This window comes from Giraffa tippelskirchi, chromosome 9 (genome assembly GCF_054371585.1).
Source record: "Giraffa tippelskirchi isolate mGirTip1 chromosome 9, T2T-mGirTip1v1.2.pri, whole genome shotgun sequence".
NCBI lineage: Eukaryota > Metazoa > Chordata > Mammalia > Artiodactyla > Giraffidae > Giraffa > Giraffa tippelskirchi.
Window position 1 is genome coordinate 45,872,102 of NC_137283.1, and position 14,572 is coordinate 45,886,673.

The 14,572-nt window shown below is 36.7% G+C and overlaps 1 protein-coding gene across 3 annotated transcripts in view; it reads left to right on the forward strand.

Annotated features, from left to right (window-relative positions):
- Positions 1-635: 635 nt before the first annotated feature.
- DCP1A (decapping mRNA 1A) overlaps positions 636-14,572 on the forward strand; it is a 41,644-nt gene continuing 27,707 nt past the window's right edge. For all 3 annotated transcript variants that reach the window (XM_081524982.1, XM_081524983.1, XM_081524984.1), the window contains exons 1-3: positions 636-796; positions 3,461-3,501; positions 5,762-5,889. In XM_081524982.1, the coding sequence (XP_081381108.1) occupies positions 662-796; positions 3,461-3,501; positions 5,762-5,889 (304 nt within the window). In that variant the 5' untranslated portion in view covers positions 636-661. The remainder of the gene's footprint in view (positions 797-3,460; positions 3,502-5,761; positions 5,890-14,572) is intronic.

The window sequence follows — 14,572 nt, forward strand, 5'->3', positions numbered from 1 at the left end:
GGATGTTACAGTTTTAAAGCTTTAAACGATGCACGGCAAACAAGTTTTCAAGGGTTCTTTCCAAAACTGGATAAAGATTTTCGTGGGATTCAGAGGAAGAAAATAAAAGTTGACAATAAAAGACACTTCTGTGTAGTTAAAGACGGGCTAGTTTGGTTTTTTCCAAAACCCTTCCTTTATAAAAACACTAACAGAGCTGAGATCTGGAGTACTTTCCGGGGTTCCCCCCCTCGTTTCTCCCCGCTTTTCTGTTTTCTAAATCGCCCGTGGAGCCCTGCCTTCTCGCAGCTAGGTTTCCAGTCTGCGGCCGCGGGAAACTAATCCAGCAGGAACGCTGATAAAGCTCCGGAGCAGCCTTGATCCGAGCGCCGGTACCTTTCAGCCCGCGGAAAAGTAGAAGCTGCGCCCAGGCCTCTCTGCTCCGCCACGCGGCGGCGGACGCCACCTCAGACCTTTAGTCCACTGGGACCTGAAGACGCCGGAACCCGGGCTCCGGGCGTGGGTTCAGCGGAGCATTATAGCTACCGTACCGCCCCGCCGCGAGGCCCTGTGGAGAGGCGGAAATTGAGGGCGCTGACGCAGCTGGGGGAACTTTGCCGCCATGGCACCTTCCTGTCCTCGACTCCGCCCCCGCCAGAGGGGCTCGGCTCCGGAATTCAAGATGGAGTCGCTGAGTCGAGCTGGGCAAGAGATGAGCCTAGCGGCCCTGAAGCAACACGACCCCTACATCACCAGCATTGCAGACCTCACGGGCCAGGTCGCACTGTACACCTTCTGCCCCAAGGCCAACCAGTGGGTGAGTGCAGCCAGGCGCTGAAGTCGCTTTCCCGGCCGCCGCCTCTTAAAGGGGCCGCGCCGACCGACCTGGGTAGGGGGCGATGCGGGAGGCCAGGGCGGCGGAGGCGACGCCAGGGACTAGAGGAGAGCCTGGCCGGCGCCTGAGAGGTGTTGGCGCCGCTGGGGATTGGGTGAGAGGAGAGAGGGAAGTAGGTCCAAACATCCGGGGGGAAAGCTGATAGAGGGGAGAGTTGAAGAAGGATCAGTCCCCAGGGGTCCGGTTCGAGAATGTGGGCAACCTGCCTTCTTTGCAGGTGTGTTGGAGGATATGACACCGATGGAGTCAGAAAGATGCCTGTAAGATTGTCTGAAGCTTTGAGAGTTGTTAGATAAATTATATATACATAATCTATAAAGTAAACACTCCTCTACCCCCAACAGATAGATAAATCAGAACCCCCTTCGCAGAGGTTATTAGGATTTAAAGCTTCCAAGTCCAATTAGTTTCAGTTCTTGGAAAGGCGAGAGGGTGGGGATAAGTCCCGCATTTATCAAACTACATTGTGTTTCCAGAGTTTGGAAAAGATTTCAAGGCACTTAGGAAAAGGACTTGCATGTTAATTTCGTTACCCTGAAACCTTTGGATAAGATACCCCGTGCTTGTTTCAGCTATGCTGCTGGTGATGTCACCTCTGAATGCTCCCATCAGACTAAGTACTTTTTGCCCTTTTTTTGCACGAGAGAGGTTGCGAAAAGTTACATTCAGTTAGTTCACTGATTTGTTAGCTGGTTTGAAGCTTCGGTTGTTGTTTACATGACAGAATTTCGAGCCTTCCCTGGCGGTCCAGTGGTTAGGACTCCCTGCTTCCACTGCAGGGAGCGAGAGTTCGATCCTTGGTCGGGTAACTAAGATCTAACAAGCCACGCAAGTGGCTAAATAAAATATAAATAAATAAACGTAACATCATTTCCCTTAAAAATATGAATCTTCTTGATTAACTCATTTAGCTATATAGTCTTTATTTAGAAAATAATCTGTAAATGTTTGATTGAATTAATAAATGGTTCACGTTCACGTTTCAATAAGAATTGAAGTCCTTGTACTAACAAAACGGAAAGATTATTATCATAATATATCCTTTACAACATAATGCAGATGCATGGGTTATAGTTAATCATTAATTTTGTGAAAAATCATTTCGCATTTATAAACAGTTAAATCAGATGCAGAGAGTTTTCAAAGTCATCTTGCTTTGCTTTGTATCTTCTCTCCTTCACCTCCTGGAATAGAAGGAGGTATGGCAAGCCACACAGAACAAAATTATAGATTTTTTTTAAGTGTGACTGTTTTATTAAATATTGCTTTAGTTTAAATTGTTTTGGACCATTTTTCTTTTCTTGCTATACATATAAATTTTTCAAATGTGGATTGCAGACAAATGGTGAATATTTGGGGCATGGGCATACTACTGACAAGCTTTTTTTTTTTCATTATTATTTTTTATTTATTTTAGTTGGGGGCTAATTACTTTACATTGACAAGCTTTTATTTCTAGTTTGTCAAAGACTTCCAATATTTTGGAATTTTAATTGTGCCATTCTTTAAATATGAAATACAAGCTGAAATAACCTGAATTGAAAACTAAGCTGCCATTATTCATTTGTATCATGGCAGTGATTTGTAACTTTACACAATTGTTTATTTGGGTAAATTTTCTTTCATTGTGAAGCAATTGATTACCAATTTCTTATGTTAATAAAATTTGAAAGGCAAGAAATACTTAAGGAAAAATTCCATGATGATGTTTAAGTTGGAAATCAAGATGGTAAATATCTTTAAAGTTCTTTTTTTCATCCCACCAAATTCAATTCTATATGACTAACATTTAAGTTTGCTAATAGTTTGCTGATTGCATTAAACTATTTAGATCCTATCTGGGCTGTGAACTGTAGACTAATTTTTTTTTCTTTTTTTTAAAACATTGTAACTGTTTAAAACCTAAATATACTCTTGTCACAGCAAATGAAAGATGATGAATTGTACTTTCTTAATCAAAACGTTTACTTTAAGCTAAAAAAAGTTTTCAATTATTTGTAAGAACTATAAAAATTATACTAAGCATAATTTCAGTATTCATGATTCTTCAACAAAGTTCTAAGAATAACAAACTAATTGTGTTTGACAGTAGTTCTTAACTAACCACAAAATTTGCTACTCATGAAAATATGCCAAAATCTCCCAAGTGATGAAACAGTGTACTGTAAGATAAAATTTCCTTTTTTTCTCCTGCTAACTTTGATAAACTTTAAAGGTAAAGTAATGACTGTGTACGGACTTTGGCTTTAAAATTAAGAAATTTGGCTAAAACATTTTAGTTTTAAAAAATGAAAGCTATTTCTAGATTTTTTTTTCTCCTTCAAATTTTAAAAAAGAAAAGGAAAGTTACTGTAGATACAGGCATGTTGCTGGATAGAACATTGCATATCAATTAACATGCGTCAATAGACTAGAAAGGATACAAAAGAAACTGATAACAGTTGTTTGTGGAGAGAGGCTTGACCTGTTCAGAGTAATTAATTTTAAAATAAATAAGTTGATCTTAAACATGAAGTACTTCTCCATTGGGACAACTTGGGGTTAGATTATGGGGAAACAAACTAATTGACTCATTGTCTATTACAGGAGAAGACCGATATAGAAGGGACCTTATTTGTATATCGAAGGTAAGCTTTTAAAAAAATTATTTTTTAAAAATTTGATGGTGAACAATGTCATATAGAGTGATTCAGCCCTATTGTAATTTGTCTTTGGAACCTTCCTGCTTGACCCTTCCAAGTATTCATCTATCCCTTGCTGTGATATCTTAACCAAGTAATGTCCCTTCTTTGACAGTTCCTGTGATTCAGAATCAAACAGAACTTATTTAGGAATCTAGCAAAATAGAAAACATTTTGTAGTAATGACTAAATCTGAAACAGATGCCTTTCTCCTTCCCCCCATATTAGGAAAACAGAGATATGTAATATATATATATAATATATATGTAATATATATATGTAATATAATACAGGGACTAACTATTCTGTGATTACTGAACAAAAAGATTATCTTCTAAGACTCTGGTTCTTTCCCCATTCCAACTACCCAAAAGTTTTGAGTTGTGTACAGTGTCTAGTAATATGTATTTTTAGTTCAAGAGTCCTTTAGAAAGCCTGGATTACTCATAACTGCACATTTTTAACTTTCAGCATTTCTGAGAATTAATTGTCTTAAACATGATTGGTTTGTGAATTGCAAGTTTGGTTTTGTTTGGCAACTTTTTTGGCCTAAAGACAATTGACAGGATATGTTAGTCATTGGAGTTTCTTGTTTTCCTGGATCCCTCTTAACTCTTGCTCTGATTGGGGTAGATACCTTCTCTTGGTTTCTAAAGCTTAGGAAACTCAGCAGAATTACTGATACCTGTGTGTGTGTGTGTGTGTGTGTGTTAAATTATTTATGGATTGCAACAAGAATTTGTCAAATATTCTTCTAAATGGTGTTGTACACCTTTGAGATCTTGTCTAAAAAACACTGATTTTTTTTTCTTTCTTTTAAGTGCTTTAATGTTACTCTTTCTTTTTGACATTTTGTTCCCTGTTACTCATCTTTCTCCTTTAAAAAAAAAAAGGCCTTTACCCTTTACCTAGTAATATTCATTACCAATATAAATCTCTAGAAGCTCTTCAACTGTTATTAGAACCTTGGTACTTGGGAAGCACTTTCCTGGCCTTATTGTAACAGTGTGGATTCACCAATTACAGAAAATGAAATTTAGTTTAGTGATTGACTTGATTTAATAAAATTTATGGAAGCTTCCATTTGTATTGATTCCAATAAAAGGAGACCAGAAAGACTCTATTTGGGAAATGTGAGAACATGTTATGGATGAAATGGCTAAATATATACCAGATGTCAGAATGTCCCTTTGGAGAGACCTTAGCATAGAAGAAGCCTGGATTTGGAATCAGAAAACCTGAAAGCTGAATCCTGGTTATTATTTGTGTGACTTTGGGTGCAGGCCTGAATCATCCTAAGCTTGTTTCCTAATCTGTAGAATAGAATTCTAAAACCTCTCCCATGTACACAGAGAAATGTGTCATATACAAGTGAGACGTACCTAAAGGATTGTATGCTGAATCACCCTGACATGGGAACCAAAGAGGTTTCTTCTTACAGGATTCAAAACATTTTCTTACTAGCTCAAGTCTTTCCATAGTTCTCCCATTTGATATAAGCAAAATCATTGTGATGGTGGGCAATAATTACTGTAACCAGTCCTTATCGTATTTAAAATAAACGATATTTTTATTGAGCATATATTCACTAACTATCTACTATATGTCTCTCTCGGTACTTGTCTGAAAAAAATAAGAATCCTATTTGCATGGTACAGTTTAGTGGAGAAGGATGATAAATACAAAAAAAAGTGGTATGGAAAAAGAGAGAGAAGGGTTAGAGGTATTGAGCTTGGGAGCATTGAAAAGGGTAGTTCTGTAGCAGGCCTCACTGAGAATGGGACATTTGAGCAGAGGCTTGCTGGAAATGAGATAACTGTAGATTCTGGGCAAGTAGCCCAGACAGAGGTCTTTAGGTAGAAACATACCTATAGGAAGAATGGGAAGGAGTCCAGTGTGGCTGGAGCAGGAAGAACAGGGAAGAGGCACAGGAGTTGAAGTCAAGGGGGCACACGTCACTTAAGGCCTTGGGTGGGTGGCCTTAGTTAAAACCTTGGCCTTTATTCTGAGGGACAGTCCTTGAAAGCTCTGAGAGAGGGAGGGGTATGATCTAACTTAAGTTTTTTGTTTATGATTTTAAGTGCTAATAATATTATATAATGCAGTATTCCATTCATTCTTTAAAATGGAACTAAAGAGTAGATAATATTTCAGCAAATTTAATGACTACTGGTTTTTGTTCTTTTTTTCTTCTATTAAATCTAAGGTCAGCTTCACCTTACCATGGTTTCACCATTGTGAATCGACTGAATATGCACAATCTAGTTGAACCAGTGAATAAAGATTTGGAATTTCAGCTCCATGAACCATTTCTTCTGTATAGAAATGCAAGTTGTGAGTATCTATCTGTTAATTGTAGTTCATGTGTTTGCCCCTTAACTGAGTGACTTTAGTTTCTGTCAGCACAGTATTCTTGGAAATTCAGGGTACAATAAAAATTATGGTCTATACTCTTATGGTTATAAATGAGTCTCTTGCTAAGATCAGAGCTTTTGAATTGAACTTCTAAAATTGAAACACTCTTTTGTATACAGTAACTTATTATTTTAGTAATAGTTAACTATATTTTTCTATATAATTGTATAACATTATATTCCTACTATTTGTCCTATGAAAATAAATGTCACCTTTTGTTTTTGTTGTAATATGTGTTATTGGCTGCCCATGCCACTGAGCAAAAGAACTTAAAGACAGATACTAATATTTCTGTGCACAAAGAAAAGACTGTCTTTGCCCTGATTGTGGTATTTTTCAGTCTGTTTATTTAGTTGAGTATTGGGTACAAGTGCTGGGCCAAGAGCTATTGTACTTTAATGTCAATAGTATAATAACTTTTAGGGTAGACAGGCAGTTAAGTCAGCTGAGACTCAGAGGTGAGTGGCTGCTGCTCGGTTGGAGAGAGAGGATTGTAACCCTTTTTGCTGCTTCCTAGTCCAGCGTCCTTTCAGGCATTTTATAGACACGAAAAATGGTTGGGTGTAGTCAGCAAAGCCAGAGTGGCCTTTTTAAGAAGTAAATACTAAAAAGTACACCTGGTTCTTGTATTTCAACATGGAATTGGAGGTATGAGTGTTTGGGAACAGAAGACAGTTTGTCTGGCATTGCTGGTAGGATTATGAGCACTGGTTATGCTGGTAAGGGGACTGTGCTGCAGCCATCAGCTGAGGAGACTGCTGGAGAGGCTTTGCTTCTAACTTAAAACATAAAAGTTTGAATTTCACTTGAGTGCAAGGTAACTAGTACTGGGGGAATGTCTTCAATATAAAATGTTACCAAAAAAAAAAAAAAAAAACCACTAGAAAGTATACATCTTTTCATTCCCTGAATGAGAAGTGACAAGTCTTTGTTGAAACTAAAAGTCCCAAATTCTTCTCCCTAGCTCACTTTTAAGCAAAATAAAATCTATCTCTTGACTTTTCAGTAAACGATTTGTCCAGATAATTATCTCTCTTAGTTTGAATGGATGGAGTTATTTAAACTATTATTAACAGTGAGAATTACTTCAAATAGCTGTTTTCTTTATGCTGACCATTCTGTTAAAGGGGAAATTCTGCAAAGCAACACAGATCCAATTTTTTATTTCAGGAAAATTGCTTTAATTCTGCTTTTTATTACCTGAAAACTTAATCTAGCTATTGCCTCTAATATAAGTTTGATTAGTAAAGTAGTCAGTAGGGGAAATTATCAGAGGCCCATGGACTTAATTACCATTTAGCACAAGCCTGAAATGAATTGTATTGAACAAGTAAAGGTACCTATGAAGTTGAAATGCAAGATAACACAAATAAAAGTGAACCATGATTAACCAAAAAGTTTTTTTAATTAATTTTTATCAAAGTGTAGTTGATTTCTAGTGTGGTGTTGATTAACCAAAATTTAACTAATTGGAGCCTAAAATATCTGGAAATATTTCTATAGTCCATGTGTGGAAGAAATGAATGCAAATTGTAAAGAAAAAAGGCTAATGTTTTATTTTGTGAAAATCTAGCAAATTTCTCATGTGTTACTTGGGATCAGTACTATAAGTTTTACCACACTATAGTGTCATAGAGTGATTTGCTGTAATGATAAGACCTTAAATCATCAGAAGTGTTTATTATGTTAATTAGAATATTCTTGAGGGGGACAGTGCACTGATGCTTTTTATTGTAGAAAGATTTTCAACCAGAGGTTGAAACAAAGGTTTCCTTAGTTAAACATAAGACTCAGTTAACCCAGATCATTCTGCTTCTCGGTTAATTGAGGCACTGAATTATTTCTTAGGGGCCTAACAGTTTCTGGTATTGCTAATCATATATTCAAGAGCACATCAGTTTTGTTTTTAGGCCAGAGAAAAGCCTGAAAAGGTCAAGAACAATACTGTGGATATATTAGAAATAGTCTAAAAGAAGAACTTGGGGAAAGTATTTAGAGGTCTTTCTGTACTGGGGAGAAGCGGCAGGGCAGCATAAAATGATTCTGAGAGTGTTAAAGCCTCTGCTGAGTATGTTTTGTCTCCCTAGTCTTAAAAGTATCAAGTAGTCTTGTCAGGTCAGCAAGCTACTGAATTGTTTAAGGATTTGTTCTTTAAATAAAAAGTTAATTAGTGTCTGATGTGTATACAGGTAATTATACATGATTCTGTGGCTGTTCTTCTGTCATTTTCTCATGGGAAATACCACCAAGACACCTGACCCATTTTATTCCAGCTACACCCTCAGATCCAGCCTCTTCCTCTTAAATCAGGTTTTAGAGTTGATAGAATATTGAGCTATAACTTTTTCCAGTTCCAGCTTTTTTTGTTGGGGGGGGGGGCATGAACTGAGTGGCTTGTAGGATCTTAATTCTCCAATCAAGGATGGAATTCAGACCCACAGCAGTGAGAGTACAGAGCCCTAACCACTGTACTGCCAGGGAATTCCCTAGTTTTTCTTTAACACCCCACCCCACCAGCCCGAGAGAAAGGTAGAATCTTACAGAGGAAATGCTTGCACCTGCTATAAGTTTAGCTTTGGTTATTCTCTTGCACCTTTTGGAAACAGTTTATTTTTATACCTTTTGCCAGCCACAAGACCCCAACAAGGGTTGAGGAGACTGCAGATTCTGTAGTTACTAAGAGAAAATGATATTCCCAGCACCTGATTTCTGATTCCCCACTTACAGATGAGGAAACCAGAGTCCCAGAGAAGTTAAGAAACTTGCTCAAGAGTCAACAAAGTTTATAAGTAACAGGCAGAAGTCAAATCTAGGTCTCTTGAGCATCAAAACCAATGTTCTTTCTACTTTGCTACAATAGTAAAATAACTTGTTTCATCAATCCACTCTCTAGAACAGTGCTGTCCTGTAGAACTCTGATGAGGGAAATGCTGTGTATCGATACTGTCCCATATAGCAGTCACCAGTCAGCCACATGTGACTGTGGAACACTTAAAATGTGGCTGGTAGAGCCAAGGAAAAACAGATTTTTTTTAAGTTTATGTAATCAATTTGCATTTAAATAGCCATATGAGACTAGTGGCTACCATATTGGACACCAGAGTTCTGAAGCATAGATCCATGCAGAAACATTCTCGGGCAGCTTTAGATTTGTATGCCTCTCATTGCATCATTTCTTTTTAAAATTTACAAATGATTTCTAGATGCAAGGGCTGCTGAGGGTGGGTTTGCCATGGTAACACTCTTTGCCGTGGAATTTAGTTTGCAGAAAAGAATTCTATTCTAGGCTTTGCCATTTTCCCAACTGTAACTTTGGATAAATCACTGAAACCACTGATCTGACCTGCTTATCTTAAGAAAGCATCATATATGTAAAGGTAATTTTTCAGGCATTTACAAATTAAAATATTATAGACTGTGTCTCTATCTTGGACTTAAACCAAGTGGTCTTATTAGTGAAAGATCTTAAAGACTTTATTATCCAGGTCCCCTAATGAGTTGTATATTAGTAAATTAGGAAGATATCAGCCCATCAACCTAGGGAGATAGATGACAGGCAAGCTTATCTACCTCAATCTGTGCTATGAACTAGAGGGAAGATTTCCCCCCTAAAAATTGTAGCCAGAGGCCTCTCTCATATCTCAGATTTGAGGTTCAAGTTATAATATTCATTTGATGTAATTTCTTACCCAGGCCAGAAAATTAACATAAAACTGATGCTCACCTGTTGAATACTCTAGAACACTTGGCAAAACCAAATGCAAAACTTTTTTGGAGAGAAATATTCTTAATCAAGATTGCCCCAGGATCTTACTGATATCATGATCCAAAAATTACAATATATACAAAGACATAATTCACAGTCAGTAAAGCATATGGTAAAAGAAACAGCCAGCCCTTCACAGAAATTTTGGTTAATGATATGATCAGTTAGAGACTTTAATGGATAGGAATATCAGATATAGATTATAAAATAAAGTGACAGGTAGATTTGAAAAATAGCTAAGTAAAACTTGCTAGAAATTAAAATTTTAGTTGTTGAAGTAAACTCTCTACCTGATTTAACAGTTAATTTATGAAGACTGAAAAGAGAGTTGGGTACCTGGAAGAGACATCTGAGGAAATTATCCAGGATGCAGTCCAGAAAGGGGAAAAAGGGAAAATTTGACAGAGAGCAAAGGGTTGGAAAGTCTTAGGAAGGTTAACATATGACAGAAGAATTTCAGAATGATAAAATATGTAGAGGGGGAATTTTTTTTTAAGAGGGAATAGTTGAGGAGATTATAACTTGAGAATTTTCCAGAATCCATGAAAGACATAAGTCTTGGATTTAGGCAATAAAATAAGGCTCCAAGTAAAATAAATAGAAATAAATACAGACTTGGACACATGGCAAAATAAATACAGACCTGGATCAAAGGCAAAGACGTAAGCAGCCAAAGCTGCTTGAGATGTATTATTTAGGAATAGCGTCAGTTAGACTGACAGCATATGTAATTGCAGCTACTGAGTTTAGAAGACAAAGGAATTTTATTTTCAGAGTACTGAGGGAAAAACAATTAACCATCAATTTAGTAATTCAAGAGAGCAAACTAAGACATTTTTCAACAAAAACAGAAGTTGACTCCAGCAGACCTTTGTCATATGTGCTTCCAAAGCAGTACTGTATGGTAGCTATTGAACCCTTGAAATGTGCCAAGTACAACAATGTTTTTAACAATAAGTTAGTTTTTAATTTAGTTTTGTTAATTTATTTTTACCAGTGCAGCTCTAAAGAGTATAGTTCAGAAAGAAGAAAATTGAATACAGAAGTAATTAGGTTTAAGCAATAGTGAGATGTAATGAACAAAGAAAAGGAGGTAAAACAAAATAAGCATTGACTGTATAAAAAAATAAAATGCCTCGCTTGAGTAGAGGTACTAAAAAGGTAAAGCAAAAATACCAGACAGCAATAATAAAAGATAAAAACTTTCCAAACCAAAAAATTACCAAGACTGAGGTGAGGGTAGATAAATTGACGACCAATAGACTTGTAAGTCAAGCTATGTTTTGATCAAAAGATTCAGGGTAATCACTACAGAACAAAAATAGGATGTCTTAATTTTAAACCAGTACAAATTGAGATAGGAGAAAAGTAAATAGAAACTATGGGAAATAGCCCAGTTCTAATAAAATGGCAGAAATAAATAAACCAGTAATTAAAACAAATGTTAAGTGAACTATACTTGCCAGTTAAAAGATTCTGAGATTGGATAAAAATACAGAATTTGCCAGTAATGCTGTTTTCAAAAAGCTTAAAACTCCAAAGCCAGGAAAAGTTGAAAGTAAAAGGATAGGATGATATATATCAGGTAACTATTAGCCAAACAAGATGGATGTAGCTGTGTTAATCACATGTCATAGAATCTGAGGAATAAAAGTTATCCCATAATGACAAAAGAAGTAGATCGCCTACAAGAAAAAACAGTTCTAAACTGTTATGTACCTTGTATTTGTCAGCATTGCATATCAAATGTTTAAAATTCATAATTATAGTGGGAAATATAAACAGACCACCTCAGTAATTGACAGATAGGGCAGATAATTTAGTAAGGTTATGGGATATTTAAACAACACAGTTAGACTTGGTCTGACAGACAAAGGAAAAAACCCTGCTTCTAGCAGTTCAAGAATTTGCATCTTTTTTCAAGTATGTATAGAATTTTTATTGAAATTATCATACATAAGTAGGAATTGCAATAGAGCAGATCAGCAAAACAAAAGCTCTCACCTATGACCTGATTGATCCAACAGCAAAAAGAGGAGAGACATAAATGGCAATATTAGGAATAATATATACTATATCTATCTATATATATACCTATATATATATAGCAACTAAGGATAGAGAATAAAATAAGAAACCACTGTAAAGAACTTTTTGCCTAGAAGTTTAAAATTTGGATTATATAGACAATTTCCTGGGAAAAACAGTGTAACAACACTTAGGAGTAATGAAATAATTGGGTCAGTAGTTTTAAAATCTCTTTTCTATCTCATCTAAAAAGAATGCTGAGAAGAATGTTCTCTCCAGTTCAGTAAATGGTACTAAAGTAGTCGTCCATATAGCAACAGGCCTCTGAAAAAGCAACTATAGGATCTTCACACAAGAACACTTACCTCAGTAGAAAAGAAATCATGCTTCATATTATCCACTATTCCTTCAAGCATTTGATGAGCACTGGCTACAAGTAACAAAACCTCACTAAGTATGTTTCTCTTAGAAGGTGGTTTCCCTCAAGATCAGTGTCAGGGGTATTTTCATTTTCATATCTGTGGGTATCTCTCAGGGTTAACATGGTAACCTGGAATTTGTTGTATATATATATATATATATATGTACTTGTGACTTAATTATGAGATTTCAAGTCTAACATGCACACAGAGTAAAAATAATCACTTCTCTTTTGGCTAAAATCACCATCACACACTTGTCTAAGGACAGAATAAAGTTTGGTGTGAGAAGAGAGGGTACCCTAAGGCATAGACACCCTATAACCAGCTTAACCAGCAACAGCAGATCACCATACCGGGAACAATTGAAAATAAAAATCTTACTACTTTCAATATTTTGAAAGAACTTACCTCCAAAAATCTGTGCGAAATACCCCTTTGTTTCCGATTCACTTGTCACTTTTCCTTTATATCGAGCATCAGTCTCTTGATATAGAGCATTTTTAATTAAAATTAGATCACTAGAAAAAGCAGGGAGATTCATTTCCATAGCGTTGAAAATGTAGTTGCCAAATGCTAAGTTTTATTAGAAGAGATACTGTAGTGTGTACGTGTATTTTTCTTGGTCTCTGCTTGTCCTTTCTCAGTTCAAGGGCAAGAGCAGTCGAGATGCTAGGTGGCTGTTGGCATTTGGTGCAAATCTTCAAACTTAAAGCACAGTACAGGAAATTTCCTTGCAAGAGAAGTTGACAGTTTGGCAACTCAAAAAATGTGAGTTCTACCGCCAGGCTAAAAGAAGACTTTATGAACAGTTTCTAAAGATCCACAGTCCATACTTTGTGATCTTTGAATCCAGTACACACTGCTTCTTACGTAGCCTGAAGAGAGGCAGGCAGTCTTCCCCCATCAGCAGCAGCTGGCTGGTATGATTCTGCAATCAGCGAAAGAGGAAGAAATCTTTGGCGCTGCATTCGTCTGGCCTTCTGAACCAAGATAAAGAAAGAGCCTTGCTGTTGTCACATAACGTAGACTGAAGAGGTAAAGCACCATGAAAACAGTGACTTAGACTCCAAGGTTGATCTGGTGACGCTGTTAGGTCAGACATATCAAAAATCTTTAATGCTTCCTAGCTGTTGTAAGTCACTGCTTAGTGTTCTAGTAGAGCCTCCATGGGGTACCTTCTTGTTAACTTGAGTCCATGAACAGTAGCAAATTTCCAAAACAGATTCTTTTCATCATGCCCAGTTACTGGCTTCCCCCTCCCCCCAGTAGTTTTGTCAGGTGAAAGCAATTTTTATCATTTTTTATTATTATTATCTTAATTGTAAATATTTTAAAAGTTGACCATGTATGCTCCATTCATGGCAAGTGCTATGTGGCAATAGTGACAATAAATCCTAAAAGCAGAGGTGAAACCCTAGTATGATTCACTGTTTTATTCAGGGTTACCCATCATTACAGAGTAAAAAGTTTACAAATAGGAAACATCACTTGTGATATTCTTGGTTTTATTTTCCTAGTTTAGTGATCATTTCATATGTCTGAATCCTATACTGAAATTACAGTTAAAAGGAACAGTGGAAGCAGTGTTGCTGGACTTGATTTAGAGAAGGGTACCAAATTTAAAAATAAACTAAAGAGTTGCAGAGTAGCATTTTTAATTTCTGGCAGAAGTCTTTTAATCAGTGTTTACTAAATAGACATAATTTAAATTTTAGAAAGTGGGATCTTGTCCTGCCATGTTAGTGTTCAGTGGTGTTTAAGTACGTCTACTCTTACGCCCCAAAAAGTTAAGCTGCTGCCACAACCCAGTTACACTTAGCAGCCTTTTATAGATTCACAGCATTTCCTCACCTGCCTGTTTGCCACCTGCCTCACTCTGGTGTAATTGCAGGGCCATCAGTCTTTGGCTCTGTCACTTTTCACCTGTATGTGTGTATTCTATCCTCCACCCCAGAGACGTTCTCTTCTGTCTCTTTTGATATTGCTGTGGAGCCACCAGGCTTATTCTTGTCTTAAAGGAAATGATCTGTCAAGACATTTGTTTTTTCACTTGTCAGGGCATGCTTATGTATATGTCATCTATTCTATTCTTACAGCCCTTTTTTAATCAGAAGAGTCTTCCTTATTCCAGAGTAAATATTTCTGGTTATGTTCAAAGTACATTTTGTTGTGTTTGTTTCCTGGTCTAGCAGATCTTTGTTGGTGCCATCTTCAGAAATGTTATAAGTCATAACACCATTGCCAAAAAGCTTTATCAAACCCCCTTTTCAGCTTGGCACCATACCGAGAAAATCTCCAGCCTCCTCAGACCCTTTTAGAGAGTAGGTCAGATCTAACTAATAAATGAATCAAAAAGACAACACGTGCATGAAAGTGGTCCCCAGCT